Genomic DNA, 27,951 nt, shown 5'->3' on the forward strand with positions numbered 1-27,951 from the left:
ACTCATTCCATTTTATGTTTAGCGACATTCTTCAAAGGGCGGCAAAAAGAAGTTTTTATACAATAACTCTATATTAGAATAATTAGTAGATTTTTGAATGTTTTTATTTAACAACGCCTATTTTTTTGCAAAGTGTTTAAGGGGACATTATTTTCTAAATTTTCAAAAAATCAGTTTTTGTTTTTTTTACGTAAAAACATTCCCTAGTATCATAGAAGTACTGTCCTAAAATGTTATTAATAAATTCAAAATAGAAACGAAGTTACAGCTGTATTTATAAGGGTACCTATTCCAGCTAAAACACGTTTGTGTACCTACAAGACGGTGCTCGCTGCCTCACCTGTTTACCTGCAACTTAAACAGTGTTGTTACTTTCTAAAACTTATGCACATGTTGTATACCTACTATTGAAAATTATCGAAAATTGTTTTGAAAATTCCACACCTGTAATTTTGAACCAATCAAAATACGTTATTTTGACAGATCACCATGGCAACGGAGGTATTTTATCGGAAATTTATTGCTCGTGGGGTACCCAACAGCGAATTATAGTGGAAATTTTTTGACGTTTACAATAACAGAACATTTTTGACAGACTGGTTTTTATTTGTTTACATAATTTAGTTTTGATCCATTTTAGTTACAAAGCTAAGATGTTTTCTATATTCTTCGGACACCTCCTCTCTTCTTAATGACGAAAATGCAGGACTTTGAATGTTTTCAATTAAGTTTCTATGTCTAATAAAATATATACAGTGCTAGTCAAAAGTCCGTACCCCCCTCGTATCTTTTGAACGGCTATAATTATAATAGTGAAATTTGGTGGGAGGAAATAAACGGACGTAAGCTTCTTAACTAGTCATGGCAGGTGACGTAATAGTGACAGGTGACGTTACAGAGCCACTGTGACCGATAATTTTAAATGGAACCTTATGGCAAGTGATACCTTGTTTGAAAGGTATTCAAAATACCTATTCAGTTATACTAATTTTTTTGGGTTTTAGTTGATTTTGATTTCGGTGAATAAATTAAATAAATACAATATTGTAGTTTTGCATTTAATTAATAAAAATTCAAATGTCCGCCTATGGTTTTTTTTGTCAAAAAAGTTGACGTTTTTCAATTCTCTAGTAGTTTTTACGTCAACTTCAACCTTTTTGACAAGTGTAATCCTATGCGGAATTTTGAATTTGTATTAATTAAATGCGAAACTACAATTTTATATTTATTTCATTTATTCATCAAAATCAGCTTAAACTCAAACAAAATTAGTATGACTGAATAGGTATTTTCAATACCTTTCAAACGAGGTATCACTTGCCATAAGGTCCCATTTAAAATTATCTGTCACAGTGGCGCTGTAAAGTCATCTGCCATAATTACGTCACCTGTCATGACTAGTTAAGAAGCTTACGTCCGTTTATTTCTTCCCTCCAAATTTCACTATTATAGATATAACCGTTCAAAAGATACGAGGGGGGTACGGACTTTTGACTAGCACTGTATAATATTTAGACACTAATTTATTTACCTTTTTCCCATTCAGTACTTTCAACTTAGCGTAGTTTAGTTTTAAAAACGCCAAAAAATAATTTTCTATCACTTATAGTTACTCAAAACTTATGTAAAATTGAAGAATATACTATTTTCTATCTTGAAATGGTATTCCCATGCAACTACAATGAGTAGAAATTACGAATTTGAAAGCCTAAATAATTGCTGACAAAGCTATGGCGCGCTATTAATCTGTTCATGCAGCTTTGGAATTTCAAATGCAAATTTGGTGTGGAATTTTCTTACCGAATACCACGCGAAGTCAAATTAATATCCGGAAATTTTTTTTTGATCATGAATATTTTTAGAAAATTTCCCTCGTCTGCGACTCGGGAAATTTTCAAAATATTCATGATCTCAAAAAAATTTCCGGAAATAATTTGACCTCTAGTGGTATTACTAGTGAAAATCGTAAAAGTATCCTGGATCTGGTAGTCGTTTAAAAGGCAGTTGAAGTATTTACTTACTTTTTTGAGAAATTACTTCAAAAAAATAAATTTTTTCAAATAATAGCTTATTTGACCCCCATTGCCATTAAAACTTTTGGTGGGGTTCTTACTATGGCTTAGGGTGAAAGTAAAATTGTCGAGAATACCCGAAAAATGTGTTCCTTTTTAATTAAATATTGACCTGACGCTGGGTATTTAAAAAAGTTTGTCTTAGTTCCTGATAATATCTCTGCGTCCTTATCGTCCAGTCACCCTGTATAAAAATAGAACCTAGAATAGTAAATAAATTATGTTTGAATCGATATATTTGGAACCACTTGTGATATTATTGTTCGTACAGGAATAATAAAAAACCCAGTCCACAAACAATAGAACTTAATGTACCTGTATTTGTCATTTACTGTGAGAAAACATTAAACACAGAAAGAGAAAATATGGAAGGATATATTTTCAGAAGACTATTTAAAAAGTTTTATCGGCTAGCACTAATTATCTTGTTACATAAGCGAATACATTTGAAAGTCTTTTTCTATTTCTGCTCAACTCCAGACCCCGGGGATAGCGAAACGATAACGTTGACCCAATATATTTGAATATAGAGTAATCCAAGTCTCGAGTTCCACAGCTGCTATTCGGTAGATGAAATCCAAGCACAGAAACTCTATTCAATTTTATTAACATGTATTAAATTTCTGTTATATAGTCTTGGTTGAAGGGATGTGCTCGAAGCTATTGGAAACTTTGAGAGAAATATAAATTTTGTTCTTCATGACAATCATCTGGTCTTTTTTATAAGCTGGTGATCTGAATATGTGTCGCATACATTTTGTCTCTTGTATATATCCTTAAAATGTATAAAGTATGTGAGATGAAAATCTTATTGTAATTGAGGTTATAAGTCAAGGAAAAATAAAAAAAATGAAAATTGTATTTTTAGCTTTTGCTGTGCTATAATCCTGCACTTCTTCAGTTTGTAATGTATACTTCTTCAGTATTGATTGTTAACTAGCATATATTATGTAAATCAATGTCAATTACAATGACTTTAGTTGTTAAAATTATAGTGAAACAATGCATCAAGGAATTATAAATTATAACTAAAATACAAAATATATTGTTCACAACATATATGTTTTGTTTCTCTTAGGAAGTGACTAAGAATTTGATGTTATCGCAATCAATTTTATTATGTGGGCGTCGACTGCCCATTTCGATGGGCAGTGTTACGCCCTTTGAGGGTTCTTTTTGTTTGACCAATATATTTCAAATGGCAGTCTTAACATGTCATATTATACACCACATTCGATTTCTCCCAAATATCTACATTTCTTTTCGTACGTGAAAATATTTTCGGACTGTATCATTTCTTATACCTATTGGATACCCAATAATGGTTTGAACAATTTAGTAAGTTCAGCAGTTAATGGGAAATAAGGCAAGAAAGAGTATCTAAGAGGGAACCCAGATGTGGACAATTCCTCAAGTTTGACTTCATTCGTAACTTGTATGGATCTATGAGCCTAAACCGGTACAAGTTTGGTCAACTAACGCAAGGTAAGTGGAACAAAGATATTTATTAATGAAAGTAGTGGAATATTAATCCTCATTTAAAATTATCTTCAGGAACTGATTGGATTCACTTCGAATGTGACTACTTATACGTCCTTACAGACTTTCTAAACCATTTGGTTCTTAGGATAATGTCAAAACCTCATACAACTGACATGTCTAGGAAAGGAATGCTGTTATTTACCTCCACCTCACAAGTGAATTGTAAGTGGAGTTTGTATTTATTAAAAATGGCAAGGGTGTTCATAATTGTATCGGTGGGTATAGCCAAGATCAAGTCGTCCACATCCCTCTTCACAAAAGGAATGTGATATTTAGATGACCGGTTCTATCTGAAATCAAGTCATTCAAGACAATACTTTACCAATAGTGAAGAAATTCCCATTGGGGTGTCAAAAATCTACAGATAAAAGTTATCATTAAAGAGAAAATAGTTGGTATCAAATAACAATTTAACAAGTTCCACAAATATTTTCCGTCTGTATGGACAATAGGCTTGGATTTGATTCCAATGATTTTGTAGGAAAGAAAGGCATCTAACTGAACCTTTGGTTACTGTAAACGTGGCATTAACTACTACATCTGATTTTGAATGAAAGTGGGTGTCTGTTTCTTCTACGTCATTCTAACAAGAAAACATTTCTAGCTTCAAGTTTCGCTAATTTTTGATAGTTTTTGGATCAAAGTTTTAATTATTTGATATTGTTCTCTCCATACTCCAACCTGATGTGGGAAAAACCTCTGACAAAAGACATAGGAAGGAGTATGATTGTTTAAATCTAAATATATATTTATTTATACATATAGTTTTGATCAATTTGACTTTTAATTTCATTTTAACAAGACCAGATACAAGCAAAACACAAAGACATCTTGAGACCAACGAAATTAAGATTTTATGAAGGATTTCTGGAAAAGTACTACAGGACAGAGTAAGAGGTGAAGAAACCAGACGCATATTATGCGGGGTAGACAATATAAATACCTGCGTCATAAACAGAAAAGAAGAGTGGAATCAACACATAAACAGGATGCCTGAATCAAGGATAGTAAGAATAGCCAGGGACAAGTCACCGTTAGGTAGAAGAAGTATAGGACGCCCAAGGAAAAGATGGAATGACAATTTAGGTACAAAATGAAAGGCACCGTTGAAGAAAAAGCGGAAGTACTGCCAATATAAAAGAAAGAAGAAGATTTCATTTCAGTTACATAATTTTTGAGACTTTTAATATTTTTAGATTCGATTTGGCTGATTCAACTACAATTAGAAAAGTATGTTATGGTTTAAATTATAGAAGTAATAAAAGTGTTTTAATGAGTAAATAAAAACGTATATTGAAAAGTGTATAAGTACATAAATACACATTCGGTACTTCTTTAGAATTTTCCGTAATTTACCGTATTATTGGAAAACATCTATACTTAAAAACAACCCCTCTAAAATATTTCGTGAAGTTTCCAGGAGCTTTTAAACTGAATAATAGCAACAAAAATACCGTCTTTATCGGTTCGTTTCTGCAACTCCGTGTAACAAAAACAACTTGTTCTCGAACTTATCGTGAAATACTTTAAAAGTCGTGAAAAGTTTAGAAATCCAAAAGTGTGACCGATAAACAAGGGCAGAACTCTCGGAATAAGCACCGTTTACGGCTTCTGTTAGACATTACGGCGTTTGCCACAGATGAAATTTATTTTTATTTATTTATAAGTTAATTTGATAATGCTGGGACTCTTAGATAGAGAATCCTTATGATTACGCTACTATAAAATCGTAGAAATAATTAAAAATAATAATAAAAGAAAATAAGGAAATAAAAGAAACTTAATATTTCATTTCATTCAGAGGCAACCACCATCCCTTTCGTACCTTCAGATAGGCATGTAGTCTGATCTGAATCCTAACGAAAACTAACTGTCTTACTAATCAAAATGATATGAAATAATTTGCTGTTGGACGCTGTTGCGGCATCTATTTAAAACGATGAGAAGACTCAGAAGTCTTAGATCCGAAAATCTAAAACTTCTATCGTTGGAATCAAGATTCTGTAGTCCAGGGCGCATCTGTTTTGAGATGGACGTTGAGAGGTGACTCAAATTTTTTTGTAGAAATTGCTTGAAAATAACTCGTATAATAATCTTTGACTTATCCTTCCACTCCAAAAGGTCCGGAACATTGTGTAAATAATCAAAATGTCAGAAAATGAAGGAAAAATTTGAGTTTTTTTTTCATTTTTTGATTATAACTTTAAAAGTATTCACTTCCGAGAAATTCACTTGGGTAATTAAAATTCCTACAATATAGGATTGGGAAAAAATATTCAAAATTGTCACCCTTGTTGCAAAATAGCAATAATTGCGAAAAAAACATAAAAAACAAGTATTTGCATTTTACGTTTTTCAACCATTTATGCTACACTTAGAACCTTCATATTTTACCCAGAAAAACTATATGATATAATAAAACAATACTGTAAATTTCATTAAGATCGGTTCAACAGATTTTACAAAATAAATTTTACAATCCAGCTTTCGCAAAAAAAAATTCATTTTTTCAAAATGTTGCAGGACTGAAAATAAAGCAGATAGCAAGTTGAAATTTATTTTACCTATAGAAGAATACCGTAACTTTCATCTGCAATTTGCAAAATTAAAATCGATTAACTATAACGGCGTCAGGAATTTTTTTAAAATAAACATTCTTTTTTGGTGCTACGCGCAGGACAGCGGTGTTCGATTCACACAAGTAGATTTCCACCAAAAATTTTTCCAATATTTATCTAACATATTATTTTCTTACTCTATATTTTGTTGTATTTTAATATTTTAATTCCACAACAATCAAACTAATTTGATTATTGTTTGTTAAATATTGTTTAAACAATTGCATATGTTTAAAAATAATAAACTTTTATTCTCTAAGTTAAAATATGTGAACAAAGAAAGTTTTTTTATAAAAAAAGGGTTATTTCAAAGGATGTTTTTATGTTTTTATTTTGCAATAAACAAATTGATATATTTATATCGAAATTTACTAAAAATTTAAATTAATCAATCATTATCAAAGGTCATTGAAATGCCCAATCAAAGCAAACGTATCCTCGGTCCTGCGCGTCTCAAGAAAAAGTAATGTTTATTTAAAAAAAATCCTGACGCCGTAGTAGTAAGCCGATTTTAATTTTGCAAATTACAAATGAAAAGTACAGTATTTTTCTATAATATGTAAAGAAAAACTTGATGCTTGCTTTATTTTCAGTCCTGCAACATTTAAAAAAAATGAATTTTTTTGCGAAAGCTGGATTGCAAAATTTATTTTGCAAAATCTATTAAACCGATCTTAGTGAAATTTACAGTAGTTTTATCATATCCTAAAGCTTTTCTGGGTGAAATGTGAAGGTCCTAAGTGTAGCATAAATGGTTGAAAAACGTAAAATGCGAATACTTGTTTTTTTTTATGGTTTTCGCCATTATTGCTATTTTGCAAAAAGGGTGACAATTTTTAAAAATTTTCACCAATCCTATATTGTAGAAAATTTAATTACGCATCTTTTATGTCAGTGCAACTTTTCTCGAAAATGAATACTTTTAAAGTTACAATCAAAAAACGAAGAAAAAAATCGAATTTTTCCTTAATTTTTTGACATTTTGATTATTTAAACAACGTTCCGGACCTTTTTGAGTAGGGGGATAACTTAAATATTATTATATGAGTTATTTTCAAGCAATTTCTGCAAAAAAAATATTATGAGTCTCCTCCCAATATTCAAATGTAGTGATATTTTTACAGATGCGCCCTGGTCTACTGGTAAAAACCTGAATTTGTGCCTTCTAAAATTTTCAAGACAAACGAACAATGAATAAAGCAGACTGGGGGAATCTAAGACTGCATTCTATCACCAGTCAATTCATCCAGTTAAAAGGATAAAACTTACGCAAGAGCATGGTGGCCACCTGTGAAATGAAAGGAAATATTAACTGTCTTTAATTTTCTTTTAGTTTTACTCTTAATTGAGTAGATACGAGGAATCAATGTTCGTTAGAATTTTATCTAGATGAACCACCACGTACTGGTGGTGGAATGCAGTATTAGATTACCCTAGTCTGCTTTATATATCGTTTGTTTGCCTTACAGATTTTAGAAGGAACGAATTGAGGTTATCACCAGATTCTTGATTCCAACGATTATTTCATTCATAGGAGATTCTGACCAATACAAAGCTACAGACATGCAAATTAAGGTGATAATTTTTGATAATCTCCCGTCGTTAAGCATATTACGTCAGATGCCCTTCGTTGCTACGAAAAAATACATTCAGTAACATTAATGACAAATGTTTTAAAAATTATAAAAGTGATGACTTTCAACCGTCAAATACATATTTATAACAACTGTGTGTTTAATTTCACTAATTGGTACTTACATAAATAAATTACAATAAAATTTTGGTTTTGAACAGTTTTATTCATGAAATAATCGCAACAAATTGCACTCGAACTCTAAAATTAATATAGAATTTTTGCCCTCGTGACACTTTGACATAATTTCACTCGCCTTCGGCTCGTGAAATTAAAACTGCCAAAGTGACACTCGGGAAAAATTCAATAATTTTAGAGCTCTTGTGCAATTACTACTGATAGTATTTTTGGATTTTTGGATCTAAAACTTCTCATTGTTTTAAAAATAAGATTAAAATAACAATACAATTACCCAACTAACGCTGAAAGGCAATTGTTTCGGCTTCGTCTTGCTCAGTCTCTAAGTTGTATTGTAGATGAGGTGATTATCTTAATTTCAAAAGTGAAGAATGAGTCTTGAGAAGGGACACATAAAACATTATATTAACTACAGTAGAACGTCAATAATCCGGATTGATGTGGACCGGACCACATCCGGATTATCAAATTATCTGGATTATCGAAATTACCTCAAAAAAGGCCAGTCTACACATTAAAGTACAACAAACGTTTTAAAATTTTATCTTTTCTCTTGTACAGTAAAGTGTCTAGAGGTGAAATGAATCAAATGAATAGAGGTGAAATGAATTTTTTTATGTTTATTGTAATTAATTTATAATAGCAGCATGTGTATAGTAAAACATCAGACACTATTTGGGCTTTTAAAAAAATGTGTAAAATATTTTTGAAATGCGGTAGAGGTTTTTGAAATGCGGAAGTTCTAATTTATTTTAAAAGAATTAGATATTTTTGCTGGATACAAATCCGAATTATTGACGGTCCGGATTTTTGACGTCCGGATTATCGACGTTCTACTGCAGGGGTGGGCAAAAGCCGGCCCGCGGGCCGGATCCGGCCCTTTTGCTTACTTTATCCGGCCCGTTTAGAAATCCCGCAAGCAACTTTTTTAAGAGCGTACGCGCAAAATTTCGGACAAATGCTTTTTAAATGCATTCATTCTTTTTCGAATCCTGAGAGTATTTTTGAAAAATTTAAACGCAGATTGAAATATTACATTATTACAAAGGGCCGAAAAGTCCTTGAAAACTTCTATAATGTTTATTTTAATAAGTCACAGGTGTGAAAAAGAGAAACTTAAAGTGTGATTTTTAATTTCAAATATCTCATTCAAAAGAAACTTTTTGTTTATTCGGGACTTTCGGCCCTTGGTAATAATGTAATCTTTCATTCTGCTTTTAAATTTTTCAAAAATATTTTATTAGTTTTCTAAGGATTAAAAAAAAATGAATGTATTTAAAAAGCATTGGTCCGAAATTTTGCGCCTACGCTCTTTATCTCTTTTAGGCGATTTTGTTGAAATCAACAGTATTGGTGTTCGTAGTTTTCATATAAATAATGAATCTCTATCTTCTGTTTTTCTCAAAATTGTCTGTGTGTTTAACCCTGTCCAGACGCGAATATTTTTCGGCCACGTCATTTGTTGTCTACCAGGACCTCTTTTCCTTCGAGTTTACCCTTCATAATAAGCTGCTGCAACAACTTACAACAACGTACTTATTACATCTAAGTATGTGCCCTTTCTCCTTGCTGTCTTTCTCCTTTTAAGGTCAAAAGTTCTCTAGTCCTTCCCCATTCTGTGTAACACCATTTCGTTCGTTATATGATGTCAAATGGTATTTTCAAAATTCTCCTAAAAAGCTACATCTCAAAAACTTACAGATTTTTCATTAAGTCAGCATTAACAATCAAATATTTTGCTGAAAATGGGGAAGGAATGCGAAGTTATAAAAACCATACAAACGAGAAAACTGGAATATCTAGGCCACATAATGAGAGGGGAAAAGTACACTAAGGCTCATAATCCAAAGAAAATTCTCGAGAAGGAGAAACGTGGGACGTAGGAGGATTTCCTGGTTGCAAAACAGAATGTCAAAACAGAATGTCAAAACAGAATGTTGCAAAACAGAATGTCACTTAATATAAACAAATGTCATAAAATGACGTTCTCGAGGAAAAGAAATCCAATTACATTCGTTTATTATATTAATAACTTGCCATTAGCCTCTAAAAATGAAGTATCAGATTTGGGAATCTGGTTAGACACCAAACTGTCATTCTCATGCCACATCAATCAAGTAACAAACAGGGCGATGAAAGTACTGGGATTTACCCAACGCACATCTGTAGACCTGTCTTTGTTTACATTTAGAAAACTTTATTGTGGTCTCGTTAGGCCTATTCTAGAGTTTGGATCAATTGTATTGTCCCCATCATACAACTGTTACATTGAACATATTGAAAGAGAATGTAAAGAACAATGTAAAGAAATTGAGAACTACGAGCGTATCTATGACGCATTCAATATGCACAAAAAACTGAAAGAAGTTGCAGGACTGAATCGAAGATAAAAACGGAAAAATTATAATCGATATCGAAGGTCAACTAATACGATGGACAGAATATATAAAGGAATTATTCGATGATGAAAGAAGCGAACTAGAAACGCTAAATGACATAAGCGGTCCTCCAATATCTAAGGAAGAAGTGCAATACGCTATAAAGAACGCAAAAAACGGGAAGGCGATCGGACCAGATGGGATTTACGTAGAAACACTAAAGCTTTTAGGTGTCGAGGGCATTAAGATACTTACGAAATTGTTCAACTTAATCTATGAAAGCGGAAAAATTCCTAAAGATTGGCTTAAATCCTCATTTGTTGTACTACCAAAAAAACACAGAGCCACAAAATGCAGCGACTATCGCACCATCAGCCTAATGAGTCATGTCTTGAAAACGTTTCTTAGAATCATTCATCAAAGAACATATAGAAAAATTGAGGAAAGAATCTCAAGTACTCAATTCGGTTTTCGCTGTGGCCTTGGAACGCGTGATGCACTATTCGCAACCCAAGTTTTAATTCAGAGATGCAGAGATGTAAATCATGACGTTTTCATGTGCGCGATTGATTTTGAAAAGGCCTTTGATAAAGTTCGCCATGAAAAAATGCTACATATTCTCAAAACTACCGGTCTGGACGGTAGGGACATTAGAATAATCGCAAATTTGTATTGGGGCCAGGCTGCATGTATTAGGGTTGCGAATCAGTGCTCTGAAGAAGTAAAAATCAAGCGCGGAGTTGGACAAGGCTGTATATTGTCACCAATGTTGTTTAATCTTTACGCTGAAACAATCTTAAATGAAGTCTTGGAAAACGCAAAAGAGGGAATACTCATTAATGGTATGCTTATGAACAATATCAGATACGCAGATGACACCTTGTTGCTGACTGGATCAATTGAACATCTTCAAGCGTTATTGAATCGAATGGTGGCATTCTGCGCGATATATGGACTCAAACTCAACGCAAGAAAAACAAAGTTTATGGTTATTAGTAAACAGGCAGCCGTAAATAATAATAACTATAACGTAACAATCGGTAATGACTCAATTGAACGAGTAAGTAATCTTGTATATCTGGGTACTCATATTAATGAAAGCTGGAACCCTAGTACAGAAATAAAAAGTAGAATTGCCAAAGCAAGAACAAGTTTTATGAAATTTAAGAAAATCCTGTGCAGTCATGATCTAAATTTGGAACTTCGCATAAGAATGGTCCGATGTTATATATTCCCAGTACTACTTTACGGGGTTGAAGCATGGACACTGACAGAATCGCTTTTAAAAAACCTAGAAGCATTTGAAATGTGGGTCTACCGCCGTATTCTGAAGATCAGTTGGGTAGAAAGAGTCACAAACGAAAGGGTTTTGCAACGTTTGAATAAAAGTTGCGAAGTAGTGAACACGGTTAAAAGGCGCAAATTGGAATACTTTGGTCATATAATGCGTCACCCAGAAAAATATGACATACTTCACCTTGTCATGCAAGGTAAAATAATGGGAAAAAGAAGTGTGGGCCGCCGTACAACTTCTTGGCTTAAAAACCTACGCCAATGGTTTGGGAAAACTAGCACTGAACTATTTCGTGCGGCTGTAAATAAGACAATGATTGTTAATATGCTGCACAACATGAGAGCCAATGATCGACAAGCGGTCTCGGCACCTTAAGAAGAAGATTGTGGTCTCGTTAGGCCTATTCTAGAGTTTGGATCAATTGTATTGTCCCCATCATACAACTGTTACATTGAACATATTGAAAGAGTCCAAAATAAATTTTTGAGGGTAGCAGCTTATAAGAGTGGATACAGGAGAGAGGAATATGACTATCAGTGGGTAAGAGATAGTCTAAATTTACAAACACTTGAGTCAAGGAGGACATTGTTAGATTTATGCTTCCTACACAAAGTTATTAATGCTTTCATAGATTGTCCTCAATTGATATCACTTTTTAGTCTTAAAGTTCCTAGTAGAAGCAACAGACAATCAGAAATCTTTTCAGTGCCATTTCACCACACTAATTTTGGTATAAATGAACCGACTACACGATTGGTTCGGAGTGCTAATAGCCTGCCAAGACAAATGGATATTTTTGACTCCAAAATTGGTTTGTTCAAAAAACAACTAAGGGGTATCTTACAATAAGTTTGTTGTAGTTCTGTATTGTTCTTGCAATATGTTTGTTTGTATTATTCGGATGTGTTTATTATTTTAATAATTTATTATTGTTGAGGTGTAACTTGTAAAAGTCTTGTTGTGTGTAAAACTTGTAAATGGATGCCGTAAATAAATAAATAAATAAATAAATAAATAAATAAATAAATAAATAAATAAATAAATAAAAAATTTAAGGGAGTGGCACGGGTGCAGTTCAATACAATTGTTTAGAGCTGCAGCCAACAAAGTTAGGATTGCTGTGATGGTAGCCAACCTCCGATAGAAGACGGTACTGCAAGAAGAAGAAGAACAATCCAATAAATAAGAATAGAGTGGATATAACATTTTTATTATTATCCCGGTTTTTCATGGCGTTCTCCGCCTTCCGGTTCCCAGTTTCCAGCTTCGTCGGTTGTTGCATTAGCCAAGGTTCCTTTCCGACATTGCCTTCTGAATGCCCCCTGTCAGGATTGTTTCGGCCTTCCTCTCTTCCTTCTTTCCCTTGGCGTCCATTTTAAAATTTGTTTTGGCAGCCTGTCTTCGTCCATTCTTTCTACGTGACTATACAAGATCAGTTGTCTCCTTTAAATTTCTTTTATGATGGATGACTTTTTACCATCCGATATCAGATTTGCAGATTGAATCTTTGGTTACTCAAAAATTTCTTTATCGTCAAAAAGGCTGCTCTTGATTACTTTCTTCTTGGTCTAATTTCTGAATTTCATTTTTTATCTGGATCCTGGTTATGGCTTAATATAATGGACCATATTAAAAATTTTGTAATTTTACTGGGCATAAATTTTTCGCATGTACACCCAAGTAAGATAATTTATTATTAACAGTAAAATGTACTTGTCCAAATGTTTTAAAATGATACTTATAGTATTTTTGTCAAAAAATTTCTTGGGCAGAAAAAACTACCAAAAACATTAGCTTGTGCGTAGCGTACATAATGGGTATAGTCACAGACACAGAATAGGAAACAATGTTTCCTGTTCTGTGGTATAGTTCTCCGGCCCGGGATACATTTTGAAAATTTCATTTTGGCCCGCGCTTAAAAGTATTTGCCCACCTCTGTTCTACTGTAATTATAATTCATTGTACAATACAACAATAAAAATGAAATTTTAATATCTTTAAAGCAAATCCTCTCTAAAGCTTTACAGGTATTTGAAATTGATACTTTTGGCTTCATGTAGTTGGACAGCTTGTTAAAGGTAGTAAACTGGTTGGTTATAGAAAGCAGCTAGTACGATTACTGGCTTCAAATACTGGTTGGAATATTATAATGGATTGAAACTTCAGGGAGACGTTGAGGTTGTCATAGTAGCGGCCATGCTACTGCATGTATATTATTAATCCCTATGGTCGACCATGTTGTTTAAAGAAGGTCCTTCCCGGACAAGGTGGAACAAACACAATAATTAAAAGTAATTTATTGTAAGAAATGAAATATAGATGCAAATTTACCTGTTTTTCGTTACAATATTTTGGATACATATAAGTTTATATACATATTTGGATTTTCAGATTGATGAAACGAAACCAAATTACTGAAATATCTGAAGATGCTTTTGCGAATGTCACGTCATTAAAAGTTCTGTAAGTACCTTTTACAATAATTATTACTTAACATTTGACGTTTTACAAGATTTATTTATCATCAAAATTTATTATTCATCATTAGAATTAGATGTGGTTTTCATTCCCTTTCAGGGACTCACTCATTTTAAATGCCCAGGGCATAAAAAGGATTGAGCTTTAACAAAACTCTGTGTTATTTTTCTTAGCTGAAGTTGTATGCCTGATTTTTTCCAACAAACCTTACGTACGTGGAAGTTGCGGGCAGTTTTATTTTTAAAAAGGATGACAATAGTTTTTGACAACGGCCGACAGGATTTTACACAATTTATCTGGTTATCTGGCCGTTATTTAAACCTCAACATTTTTATATTTAACAATTTTCACATTTTATTTAATTCGTAGATTCCTATTAGGAATTCACCAATTAGTGGTGCTAGTTTTAGTCAGATTGTTAAATAGTATGACATCTGGCATATCATATCCTAGTATCAGAGCAGAACACTAATTAAGCAGTATACATGATTATAAAAACTATGAATTTTCATAGTGGGTAAAATCGAAGTGGTTGAAGAATATAAGGGAACAGGTCGGGATACTGAGAGTCAAAAAAGTGTTTAGAATAGCTTAGAACAGAGTGAGTTTTAATCGATAATATCAAGAGAACTCGATAAGGCACGTTAAGCAGAAGAAAGAAACAGACTTACAATTAATTTTATTATAATCTGGATGATCGACTTTGGGCTCTACAAGTTCAGCTTATCATCAAAACCACGATAAAAGGTTCCTCGAACATATAAAAAGAGAGAAAGCATGCTTTAATGGTTATATCTTGTAATAAGAATAAATTATGCACATACCAGGCATAGAATGTATTAAATTAATACAATTTAACGTCTATTACAAGTTGTATCACCTTGATATTCAAAACTATTTGTGATTTTGTACCTAAATAGAATTATTCAAATAGTTTTGTTTAATTTACCTGATCCTAAATGTTAAAGAGAAGACTTAACGTTTCGAGAAACTTCTTGCTTGACAACAAACAATATCTTGACGCCAAACTGTCAATATACTCCGCTAATCTCATTGGGATGCCGCCTACGAAGGGTATTGTTTGATCGTGATGCTTAATTTTCCCAATTTGTCCCCAATTTTGCGGTTTGTAGATTTGAGATTATAAGTAGATTTGTATATATTAAGGTTTGACATTTGTCTTTTGCAATATGCAAAAGTTCGCCACTTTTAGGAGAAATTTTCTTTTACTTTATTTTACTTCTTAACTACTTACAGTAACTTCATAACGTAGCTACTTTACTTTTACTTTTAGAAAAGATTATAGCTATTACAACAAAAACTAATCCAATCCTGCTTTTATACACTGCGATACATAACTGTATCGATCTCCTTTCCCTGTAAGTGAATTAATAAACGATTTTAATTATTTTAAGTACTCTCCGCAGCTAATGACCCAAAACCAAAACTTCTTTTTGTTTCAGGGAACTGGACGATAACTTCCTGACACATATACCCTCTGCAATCGCAAAGCTGTCCGACCTGCAGGAGTTGTAAGTGCAAAACGAACTTCTTTATCTCCTTTTCTAGTTTTACTGAAATAAAAATACCAGGGCATCAGAAGCGGGCGTGAGGGAAGTATTTGAAGAGAGTAGAACGTTCAGATTTGTATAAAATGTAAAGTTTTATACATATGATTAGCTATATTTTTGGTACCTAAACAAAAATGTAGGTATTGTTATGATCTGCTTTCTCTTACTTTTATATTAATTAGTATTTATTTAATTAATTATTCAATTGTCGCAAATCATGCATAAAAAAATTATAAAAAAAAATCTCAGGGTGCCTCTTTGTCATAAAAAAATAACTAAATTATCTTAGGTTATACTTATCCTTTCTCGTGGCTTCAGTATCTCTTAGTTGATCCTTATCGGGATAAAAAAGGAAAATGAAATAAAAAATACCATAAATAAGCACATACAAATACCTTTATAATCAAAAGCAATGCTTTGAAAATTGATCAATTAAATCCTGTGGGCATAACTGTCCAAATGAAGCTTTTACCATATAAATTAATCTAATTCAAATAAATATTTATAGCTTTGTTCTTGATACCATTAATAAAACAAGCTAAACAAACCAATTTAGGTATTCGCAAAACTACTTATATACTTCCTATTAAATTTTTGAAATGTTGGAATCTTAATTCATATGCTTTTACGCAAAAAAAATTAACTTCTGATTATAAAGAAAATCTATCACATAAGTTATTGACTTACCTTTTTGATTCACACACAATGATGTTTCCTCTTGACCCAAACAACTCTTCCTTGTTGATTATATTAGGCTACCAATCAAAGACCTCTCCGTTCTCAGCATCAATCCAGCAGCGTACCAGCAACTATTTCTCCAAAACACGAGCCAGGCCTCTTTTGACCAGTACTCGTTCAATAAACTCCAAAACTCTCTCCTCTCTTTCTCACAATGATAATCTCCTGAGACCCAAGTACCTTTTTTTACTTGGTGTCACAAATAATTTTAATAACTATAGTTCTTGTAACTTACTCTCTTGGACTTTACAGAATCAAAGAGGTATTTCTTCTCAATTTGATTTGTCTCTCGTTCCACTTTTCAGCTATCCTTCACTATCAAACAACCACTAGTACTTGCTTCTGAACTACTCACGAAAAATTTTGACTGCTCTTCTCGGATGCCGGTCACATAATAATCTCCTTTTCCAAACTGTCTGAACATTCAAACTTGTCTCTCCCCATTCCAAATTGCCTATTCAATCAGAAACATTTCTCTCTCCCCATTCCAAATTTTTCATTCGAAAAAACCCATGTATTCTTTCAACAAATACTTCTACTCATCATAATTACTTTTCGGGAATTCTACAAATATTCTTGGGCTTAAACAAAAGGACTTAAAATTACAAATTTCTCTACCTTATTTTTCTAAAAACTAATAATTACAATTACCTTTAGATTTTGCCTTTCCCGTAACAAAAAATCTTTTTAAATTATAATCCGAAATAAATGGTCTTTTCACTTCACTTATTTACAAACGTCTTTAATTCTTCAGGGAAAAACTCATTAAGGATAAACCACTGCGTAAAAGCTAACTTCTAATAAATAGTTACAAATCAATATACAGGGTGTATCAAATTAATGTGCCGGCGTTATATTAAAAAATTAAATTTTTATTCTATATTTGATTGACAAACTGATACACAATAGTATATATTTTCTTATTAAAATAGTCACATAATACGGTAGAAATTACAATTAAAATTACAAACGTTTTATTTTAATGTAGTATCATTATTAATTTGAAACAAAATAATAAAATTAAAGACAGAATTCACAGTAAACTTCTCTAAAAAGAAATAGCAAATGAACCAATTCTTTGGACTAAAATCCTAACCAATACCGAGTGAGATCAAATGCACAAGTCAAACAAATATGCGATAGGACTTACGACGTAGTCCAAGAGATTAAATCCCAACGTCTAAGATAGTCTGGCCACATCCATAGACTCTCTAATATCAGCCGTATCAAGTAACCTAGTAAGAAAGTTCGACAAGAAGAAAGCCCTTAGGGTGTCCACGAATACCATGGAGAGATAATATATGGTCAGATTTAAGAAAAATTAGGCTACCCACTACCCGACTTGTAGTGTTACGAGAAGAAGAAGGAAAAAGAAGTAGACTGATTAAACCACTTACGTATGTTACGAAGAATTCTACAGTATTTAATAAATTACATATATTCTTCTTTTTGTGTCAATAAATTTAATTAAAAAAATTTGTTTTATAAATAATTATGTTAATGTTTTTTAACTATTTAACATCTTTTTAACTATTTAGAATGGGAAATAAGCCACAATATTATTAAAAAATGATTTTTATTAACGTTTCGACGCCCAAATCGGGTGCCGTTGTCAAAATACAAAATATTATTAATATAAACAAAAATGTTGTTGCTTAGTAAAAACATTCTTCTAATAATTTATTTAATTTGACTCATTTATATCGGCAATTCAGATACATATGATACATTTTAAAGTAGAAGACTTTAAAATGATATTGCCAATATTTATGAGTTGCGTTCCTGGGACGACTTTACTGAAAGATAGTTCATTCGATTACATGAAATCAACCCCAACTCAAGAATATCCGTCACAAAAAAATTATAGCATGTGATCTGTCTTTAAAAAGACAACCACATGCAACGGTGACATTAAAATTCTCGCGTTAGAGATCTCATAGTAAATCACGAGGGAAAACCAGGAAAAACCTCGTGATACTATCCCGACATCGTAAGTATTTGGTCTTACATTTAATTTACTCTCAAAATTAATACCAAATTCTGACTTTACTATAATTTTGTTTAAATTATAAATAATATCAATAATACATGGGTATATAAGTAATACTAAAATATAAAATATGTACTAACTCGACTATTGACTTACTAATTGTGGTATTTTCTTTCTATTGACTTCCTCTTTCAGTATGGGTATCCACATCCTACTGCATTCCACCGAGGAATTTGCGACACAATTGGTTTCGTTTAGCATAATTAGAGCCGCTTCTTTGATTTTTCTCTTTTTACTATCTGTTTCTTTCAGGACTATACTTGAATCTCTCCACTGAACTCTATGTTCATTATCCCATGCGTGTTGACATATTTGAGATCTATCAAATTCTCATCAAATTCTCATCAAATATCAAATAATATCAATTATAACTTTAAAAGAATTCACTTTCGAAAAAGGTTGCGTAATTAAATTTCCTACAATATAGGATTGGTTAAAATTTTTTAAAATTGTCAGCCTTGTTGCAAAATAGCAATGCATTTTACGTTTTTCAACCATTTGTGCTAGGATCTTTTTTTGCAAATTTGAAATAAAAGGTATAGTATTCTTCTATATGTATAAAAAATTCAACTTGCTGTCTGCTTTATTTTCAGTCCTGCAACATTTTGAAAACATGAATTTTTTTGCGGAAGCTGGATTTCAAAATTTATTTTGCAAAATCTATTCAACCGATCTTAATTAAGTTTACAGTATTGTTTTAATATATCATATAGTTTTTCTGGGTAAAATATGAAGGTCCTAAGTCTAGCAATAATGGTTGAAAAACGTAAAATGCAAATACTTATTTTTTATGTTTTTTTTTTCGCAATTATTGCTGTTTTGCAACAAGGGTGACAGTTTATAAAACTTTTAACCAATCATATATTGTAGATTATTTCATTCATAGGAGATTCTGACCAATAGAAAGCTACATAAATCTAAATTAAATCGATAATTTTTGATAATTTCCCGTCGTCAAGTATAGTACGTTAGATGCCCTTCGTTGCTACCAACAAATACATTCAGTGACGTTAATGACAATTACTGTTTTAAAAATTATAAAAGTGATGACTTTTAACCGTCAAATTAATCTTTATAACAACTGTGTGTTTAATTGTACTTACATAAATAAATTACAATAAAATTTTGGTGTTGAACAGTTTTATTCATGAAATAATCGCATCAAATTGCACTCGATCTCTAAAATTAATATAGAATTTTTGCCCTCGTGAGACTTTGACATAATTTCACTCGCCTTCGGCTCGTGAAATTAAAACTGTCAAAGTGTCACTCGGAAAGAATTCAATAATTTTAGAGCTCTTGTGCAATTACTACTGAAAATTTAATTACGCAACTTTTATGTCAATACAATTTTTTTCGGAAGTGAATATGTACTTATAAAGTTATAAACAAAAAAAGAAGAAAAAAATCGGATTTTTCCTTCATTTTTGACATTTTGATTATTTAAACAATGTTCCGGACCTTTTTGAGTAGAAGGATAACTCAAATATTATTATATGAGTTATGTCCAAGCAATTTCTGCAAAAAAATATGAGTCACTTCTCAACATACAAATGTACTAATATTTTTACAGATGCGCCCTGGTCTAAAATCTGACCGTGCTACTATAATATGTATTAAATACCTATACTCTACATGCATGTGTAAAAAATTATTTCAAATTTAATTCGTCAGAGTAGACTTCTTTTGTCCATCCAAACAAAATAGTAAAAGTAACAGCTTGGACACTGCGGTCATCATTATTTACAAACTTCTTTGTAAAATTATTTAATGAAATATCTGGAAGTTGCAGCGAAGTTTTCGCTATACATTTTTCATATCAGATCCGTGGCGAGAAACTACTTAGTTATGACTTTTATTTTGTTAAAACTTTTAATACGGTGGAGGGATTTTCTTGCGAAAGTTTGGGGTGAATGCCACTATTATATAAATACGATGATGACATTCTGTACTAAAAAACTTTTGATTACCTAATTAGATATTCTTTGTTTTAATAGAGAAAATTGAATGAGTATGAAATAAAAAACTTATAAAACCTATTATAGTAAGGATTTTTAATATAGTCCATTGAAAAGGTACTGTTAGATTAGAAAATTTTTTCAGAGGATGCAATTTTATATTTTTGATTCGCACGGGGAGGGGGTTATTATCGGAAATCGAACCCGTGAATTTCTGGGCGCTTTGATTCGTAATCGAAGCCTAGACTCACTCGTCCAATTCCACATTATTTGCCATGTGGAAAAATAGGGTAACTGAACGTTTTACTGTTTGATAGTTGTTTTAAATATAATTAAATTATGTAGTTTAAATTTTGTGGAAGAAAATATTAAAATATAACAAAACAGTAAGAAAACAATATATTAGATGAAGATTGGTAGAACTTTTGTTGGTAATCAAATTAAGTATGTAAATGAAAGCATTACATGCCTACTAGATAAATAAATCTACGCCAAAAAATCATAATTTAAAAATAAAAAACGGACCTAATTTGGGATTTGTCTCTAAAATCCCCATTCTTGAGAAAATAAATGTACAGTAGAGCGTCGATTATCCGAGCAAACGTTAGTAATTGACGCTTAAAATATCTTCAATTTTCTTCAATATTGTATCCAAAAATAATTATGTTGTTGCAAAGACTGCACTTTTTTGTTTAGTTGTTAGTTGTCATTATCAAGATATAAATAAATATGTAGGTATATAAATATGGCTTTTATTCACTTGTGGATAAATATGTATGACTATAAATATGTATCAATATATTGTAGTTCGATTATCCGAACAAATCGGTTTTCCGAACACCTATGTCCCCCAATTAGTTCAAATAATCGACGCTCTACTGTATTTCAACCTAATCCAAATGTATAATTACAATATGATCATAATAAGAACTACTTACCAAATTAGAATGAGTTTTCATTAGAATGAGTTTCCTTCTCCAAAATAGTCCAAAAGTCCAAAAATATAGGTATATGAAAACTATTTAAAAAGGCAGTATAACTATTAACTAACTTTTTTTGTTGTTTCTTTTCACACAAATTTTAAAACGCAACAACCATAAATAATCTAACTACAGCTGTGCCACAGCCGCCATATTGAATAATTTTTGACATGTCATTTGAACATCCAATCAGAACAAAGTTATAATGCGCATGCGCCGGGATCATAGGTTTTAACATATAAAAATTCACCCTCATATCGCCGGTAAAGAAGTATAACTTCAAAAATATTTTAAGACAACTGGTTCTTTAATATATTATTCCTTATCTATTACTTAGCGGATCTACTAAGCTTTATCACACTAATCAATCACCCTGATTTTGTATTTACCTGTACAGGTGTGCTGCGCAGTAATGAACGTAACCTGTATCAGCAGCCAGATGGCCGGCACGGTGTTCGAGGAAGCATAAGGTACAATATATGAAAGGATCAGCTGTCTTAAAATAGTTTCTCAAAAACGTTGCTAGTTCTCAGACCATTGGGGCTGGAAAAAGCAAAGAAAAATTTGGATATCCAAAACTTCCAAAACTCCAGCATCCCGGAATTTCTGAAATTAATTATTAGCAGATGCAAGGGAAATGGTGAAAGTATCTGTGGTTGCCGCAAAGCATGTCTCAAAAGCTCAGCAGTGTGCCTCAACTGTTCTAATAAAACCTACAATAATAGCATATAAATACAAAATTAATCGAATAATCGAAGATGAATTACCTAAAATTACGCCAATTCTAACTCCCGTTATTCGGCAAACGCTCAGCTATCAAAGAAAAATAATGGCTGTAAAACAACGGTTTAAAATTATGCTCAATTTTTATCTCGTCTGAAAATTGTTCGTGAATTAGGCCTACTGGGGATACCACCTAAAAATGTCCTTCCAGACTCTACTTCCTAGATGGTGTGAAAAGGGGTTGATAAAAAATAATAATAATATTAGAATGTTAAAAAAATAATAAATTGTTTGAATCAAAAATCCTACATTAAGCGCCACGCTACTTGACACACGGGTAGGTACTTAATTGCTATGCTTATGAGCTAATCCGGTCCGTTCTCAGATGTGACTTTTATGTCTGTCATGTTTCTGTCAAGAAAGTATTCAAAATAATTGTTGCTCCATACAAAAATACATTAGTTGATAGTGTTGTTACTCTGCTTTAACACAACTTTATTCAAACACCAAGAATATTACAATAGACCAATAAACGTCAAATACAGCTGTTCTATTAACTGTAAACTTTCCATGTTCGGTTTCTATACATTTTCTGACATTTCAAAACTTCACTAGACATAAACGTAAGCCGTGCAACAATTGAACGGTCCAGGACTGTATTAGCTCAATGTTTCCGTGTGTCTAGTAGCGTGGTTGTTACTATATAACAGAAAACTAAGCCTAATGGTTCGGTTTTATTGTATTTTTGACCTATTCGCTGCCTATCTAAGAGAATGGAACTCGGCTAGGAGCCATTCTGTTGAACGGCACCTGACTGAAGTAACCAAACCATATCACTCGCTGTCGCGTGAACGGCACCTGACTGAAGTAACCATACCACGCGCTGGCGCGTGATCGGCATCAAATGATTTAACAGTATTCAAGAAACTGAGTCAACTTCAGAGTTGTGTAAAACCCAGCTGAAAACTCTGTAAAACCCAAACAAATTAATGAAAATAAACAAATTTGTACTGAAAATTATTTGTTGAAAACTCTGTATAATATAGTTTTGATGTAATTTTATTGTAAAATGACAAGACAAAAAGTTATAAGGCACAAAAAATTGTTCAAAATGCTTTAGACATTTTTATTAATACATTTTTTCTTTCTCATCTGAAGATAAAAAAAAATATATAAAGTTGTAGACAATTTATATTATATGAAAAAAGGGTCAATCACTTTTTCATCACTTGTAGATAAATTTAAATATGCTAGTTAATATAAATTTAATTTGCTACAAATATTATCTTACAAACTTTTCTGAAGGGTTGCTACTTCACGAGATAGAGTGGGAAAACCCTTGGCACCCCATTTTTAAGATGGCGGCAATGGCTAGCAAATCTAACAAACTTGAACTTAAGCCTATATTTACCTCCCCCTCTCAATTACATCAGGAAAATAAAATTGCCACCTATGATAGATGCACGCTGAAGCCTAAAAAATGTAACATTTCAATGGATTAATAACTTACAGTTTTTAACTAATCTGTTCTTTAATTGACACAGTAGATAATAGGTTAACGGTATAATATTGACGCTAAATATGTTTTCATACTTTCTGCGATAGGTTCTACCCCTTCGAATATCTTCTCCATTAACAAAGTTTTAAATTATATCTAAGAACATAATATATCGATGTCTCTGTTAGTTATAAGAGAAGCATCTCAAAGCAATGAATGAAGTTTAGCCGAACAAACCAATTTACTTGAAATCTAACACTGGATTGTTTTTACAGCTCCATATCAGGTAACAGGATCAAGTATATCGAAGGGGGCCTTCTACAGAAAACTCCCGCCCTGGCCCTGCTGGAACTGAAGGGCAATCCGTTGATAGGGGTGGACGCCCACGCATTTTCCTTCCTGCCAAGACTACGAAAGCTGCAAGTATTATGTTTCTACTATTTTTTGTTTGCTTGTTTTCATTTTAGTTTTATACGGATGTTTTGGTCAGCAAGGGAAATACATTATCAATTTTTTTTTTCTTAAAAAATATTTTTTTACATCTTCTGTAATAAGTTTAAGTTTTAGAAATATTTAGTTATAAAAATAGTATTAAAAATTCAACTAAAATTGTTACAGATTACTAAATATCCTGGCTTTTTACCACTTATTTTTCCAATCAACTATTTTTAATGGGAAACAAGCCACAATTTTACCAAAAATGATTTTATTAACGTTTAAGCCCAAATCGGGTTTCGTTGTCATTTTTCATCTTAAATTTTTAACTTATTTTTCCGCTTAAAAAAATAACTTAACCCTAACTACAGACATCCCATTATTACTACGTAATAATGTAATCCCCGGTATTTTTACCGGTCATTTTAAAATAGAGTCAACATAATATAAAGTATAATGTAAAATAATAAAAAACAAAAAAATTATGCATTATGTGTTTTTTGGAGCCTCTAGATATGGGAAAAATGGTAAAAAGGGTGATTTTAATAATATAATACAACATTTTTAAAGAATAATCTATTAAACGATAATTTTGCTAAAATTTTGGTCTATTGAAACAAACGGCCATAAATGCTATGAACAATGAACAAAAATTTAGACTTTTTTTAACAAATAAACGTAACATAGAATCTTCTTGCGAAAACGCAAGAACAAGACCAAGACGGCAAGACCAAGACCGATTTTGGGCAACACTAATCCATATAAAAATTACTCAAAACATACATCCAGTAATTTTTACCGGTTAAGATTTTTGATGTTTGCTACAAAAGAAAACTATTGACAATACACTACACAGTATACGCTTTGACTAGCACTTTTATACAAACTGCCCGGGAGGTACAGAGACACATGAACTTGTAAGTGGTGAGGTTACCACGAAATCCGCATTTTGGGAATGCCTACCGGTAAGAAATACTGGATCTTTGTAGTTAAGGCAATATCGTAAAACACTGCAGACCAATTTGGAATGCGTAGCAAATTCAAGTAAAGCTGACACAATCTGGGAAATAATTATACTCAAAATATGCAACTTTAGAGAGAAGAAATAATGCTGAAATGAAGAACTGTTTGACAACGAATGCGAGAGAGTAAAAATAATTAAGAAACCAGGTTTGACAAATAGGGCTGCATTATCCAAACGAGTAAAATGGTATAAAAATACGTAGGGTCTGGGAAAAAGACGATAAAATCCAAATTAGACCACCGAAAGTAAAGATTTTAACATAGATTTAATGAGGTGGCTTTTGGTCTATTTCATTGCAACGTTTTCAGATCTATTGCGGTCCTCGATAAGCTTTCTATGGTCAGAAATATACTTCTGGCTTATGCTTTGCTGACTATGTATAAACAAAGACTGCTGACTATGTATAAACAAAGATAAGGAGTGGTGGTAGATAAAGTAGGACTTCAAACGTCGCTGTGGTAGTTGTTTTTGTACACGGGCATGCTAGAATTTGTGTATTAGGTAGCAGTCTTAAAGCTCCCACTTACTGCTACTTTGTCCACCACGTAACAGACCCACAGGTTATCATTCTTATCACTGATCCAATAATCCTGGTGTATAACTATAGGGTCATTTTAGGGTTGAGTTCCTAATTCTTCCCGCAGATTCTTCTACCCAAGGACAGAGTAGCTTTCTGTTTGGTTTTCAGTATGTGACTATTCCTTTTCGCCCCAACGCTCCAGACCATCCTGGACTCCCCAATAGCACGCTGATGTGCTCTAAATGAGTCATATAGGAGTTCTAGATAGAAGGACTCCGACATTTAATACTTCTAGTAAGGCTAGAGAGTAAAGACCGCCAGACGCTACCATCCTGCCATCATCTTGATTGACATGACCTGTTTTGTTTACCCGTGGACTGAGTAACCCGTTTGTGTAACTGAGTAAATGTCTTGCTAATACAAAAATAACAATATTCAAAAGACCTCGACAACTCAAGAGTATTTTGACCCAACGAAGATGTAATTTTTTTAAAAGAGAGATCCCTTGTCATCCCCTATCCAAATTCTTCGTCTTCTACTGGTTTCTATCCGTTCCGGATGTTGAAAATCATATTGGCAATCATAACCTTGCTCGCTGCAGCTCGAAACAGTTCCGTTGAAGTTTTCTTAAACCATGTTCTCAAATTCTGCGACACGATATTCTCCTTCTACCGGGTCCTCGCTTACCTTTGACTTTACCTTCCAATATGGACTGCAGTAGGGAGGAACTGTGCTGATTTCTCATAACCTGTCCTAGATATTTACTGCAGTTTTATGATTTTGATAGTAGACACAATCTCCGGTTCCTTCTTCATTCTTCCTAGAACTTCCTTGTTAGTGATCGTTGCTGTCCATGATATTATCAACATTCTTCTATAAAGCCACATATCAAATGCTTCAAGTTTTTTAATAGTCAAAAATGAATAACCATTTTCAATTTCGTTGAAAAACGAAAATACAGCCGCATCATAATCTAGTACAATCAGAGAGTGCAGCAAACACCTCTACCGGTTTCGAAACTTATTAGTCTCCCATCAGGAGGCACATATGCTGCTCTCTCTGATCCAACCAAAACAAACCTCGGCGTGCAGTCACGGATTGCAAGGAACGAAATGGCATAGATGTCCTAGCGGCAATTGCTAGCAAAAGACTAAGTTTTCACTCTAATGGCATATCTTCTTCTTCTTCAGCCTGTGTTCGTCCACTGCTGGACATAGGCCTCTTTCATTTGCTTCCATCGTTTTCTATTCCTGGCAATTCTCATCCACTGTTTGCCCGCGACTTGTTTGATATCATCTGCCCACCTCTTCTGCGGTCTGCCTACTGCTCGCCTGTTCTCTCTTGGTCTCCAGTTTGTTAGTCTCTGTGTCAATTTTTCGGGATTATCTCGGCCAACATGTCCGACCCATCGCCACTTGAGCCTTGCTATACGTAATGGCATATAAAACAACGTAATGTTACTCTACGTCCCACCATACTGAAAACAATGGGAACCTTCTGTGGTTACACCTCCGAGGGTTCTACAATTTGCAAGCCATACGGATGCTGAGACTAAGGAAGATGAGGGAATTTTACAATTTATAATTCACGTCGCATCTGCCAACATCTTCGTTGGTGATGTGGGTTGTCCAAGCTATTTTCAAGATTCTTCTATAAAGCCAGAGTTCAAAGGCTTCTAACTTGTTCATCAGTGTTGTGTTGAGTGTCCAGGCCTCAGTTCCATACAAAAGTATTGACCACACATAGCAATGCAGAAAACGACATCTAAGGCTGATATTAATGCTACTGTTACAAAATAAGCTTTTCATTTTGATAAACCCCTGTCGGGCTACCTCTATTCTCGCTCTTACTTCTTGTTTATAATCAAGTTGATTGTTGAACCAGCAACCAAGATATTTGTATTGGCTTACGTATTCAAGCTGTTAGTGTTTCACATATATTGGAAGAGGTAAATTTTTGTTCCTTGATATTTTCATAACTTTGGTTTTCGCAGTATTAATCTTCATCCCCATTTTTTCACAACTCTCAGTAATCCTATCCAACAGTATCTGCAGACTATGGTCCGAATCAGTCATTAATACCGTGTCATCTGCATAGCGGATGCTATTTACTCTCTGACCGTTTATCCTGATTCCTTCTAAAGATTGCGATAAAGCGTTCGCAAATATTACCTCAGAGTAGACGTTAAACAGTATGGGTGATAGCACACAACCCTGTCTAACACCTCGTTGTATGTCAATTGGCCTTGATGTGTTACCATTGGTCTTTATAATTGCTATCTGATTCCAATAAATAGACTCT

The 27,951-nt window shown here is 32.8% G+C and overlaps 1 protein-coding gene across 1 annotated transcript in view; it reads left to right on the forward strand.

Annotated features, from left to right (window-relative positions):
- Positions 1-27,951, forward strand: part of LOC126878537 (follicle-stimulating hormone receptor) — a 188,425-nt gene that overhangs the window by 115,821 nt on the left and 44,653 nt on the right. Inside the window, exons 4-6 of the mRNA XM_050641310.1 lie at positions 14,067-14,138; positions 15,617-15,685; positions 23,947-24,090. Coding sequence (XP_050497267.1) covers positions 14,067-14,138; positions 15,617-15,685; positions 23,947-24,090 — 285 coding nt within the window. The remainder of the gene's footprint in view (positions 1-14,066; positions 14,139-15,616; positions 15,686-23,946; positions 24,091-27,951) is intronic.

Source organism: Diabrotica virgifera, chromosome 1 (assembly GCF_917563875.1).
Source record: "Diabrotica virgifera virgifera chromosome 1, PGI_DIABVI_V3a".
Lineage (NCBI taxonomy): Eukaryota > Metazoa > Arthropoda > Insecta > Coleoptera > Chrysomelidae > Diabrotica > Diabrotica virgifera.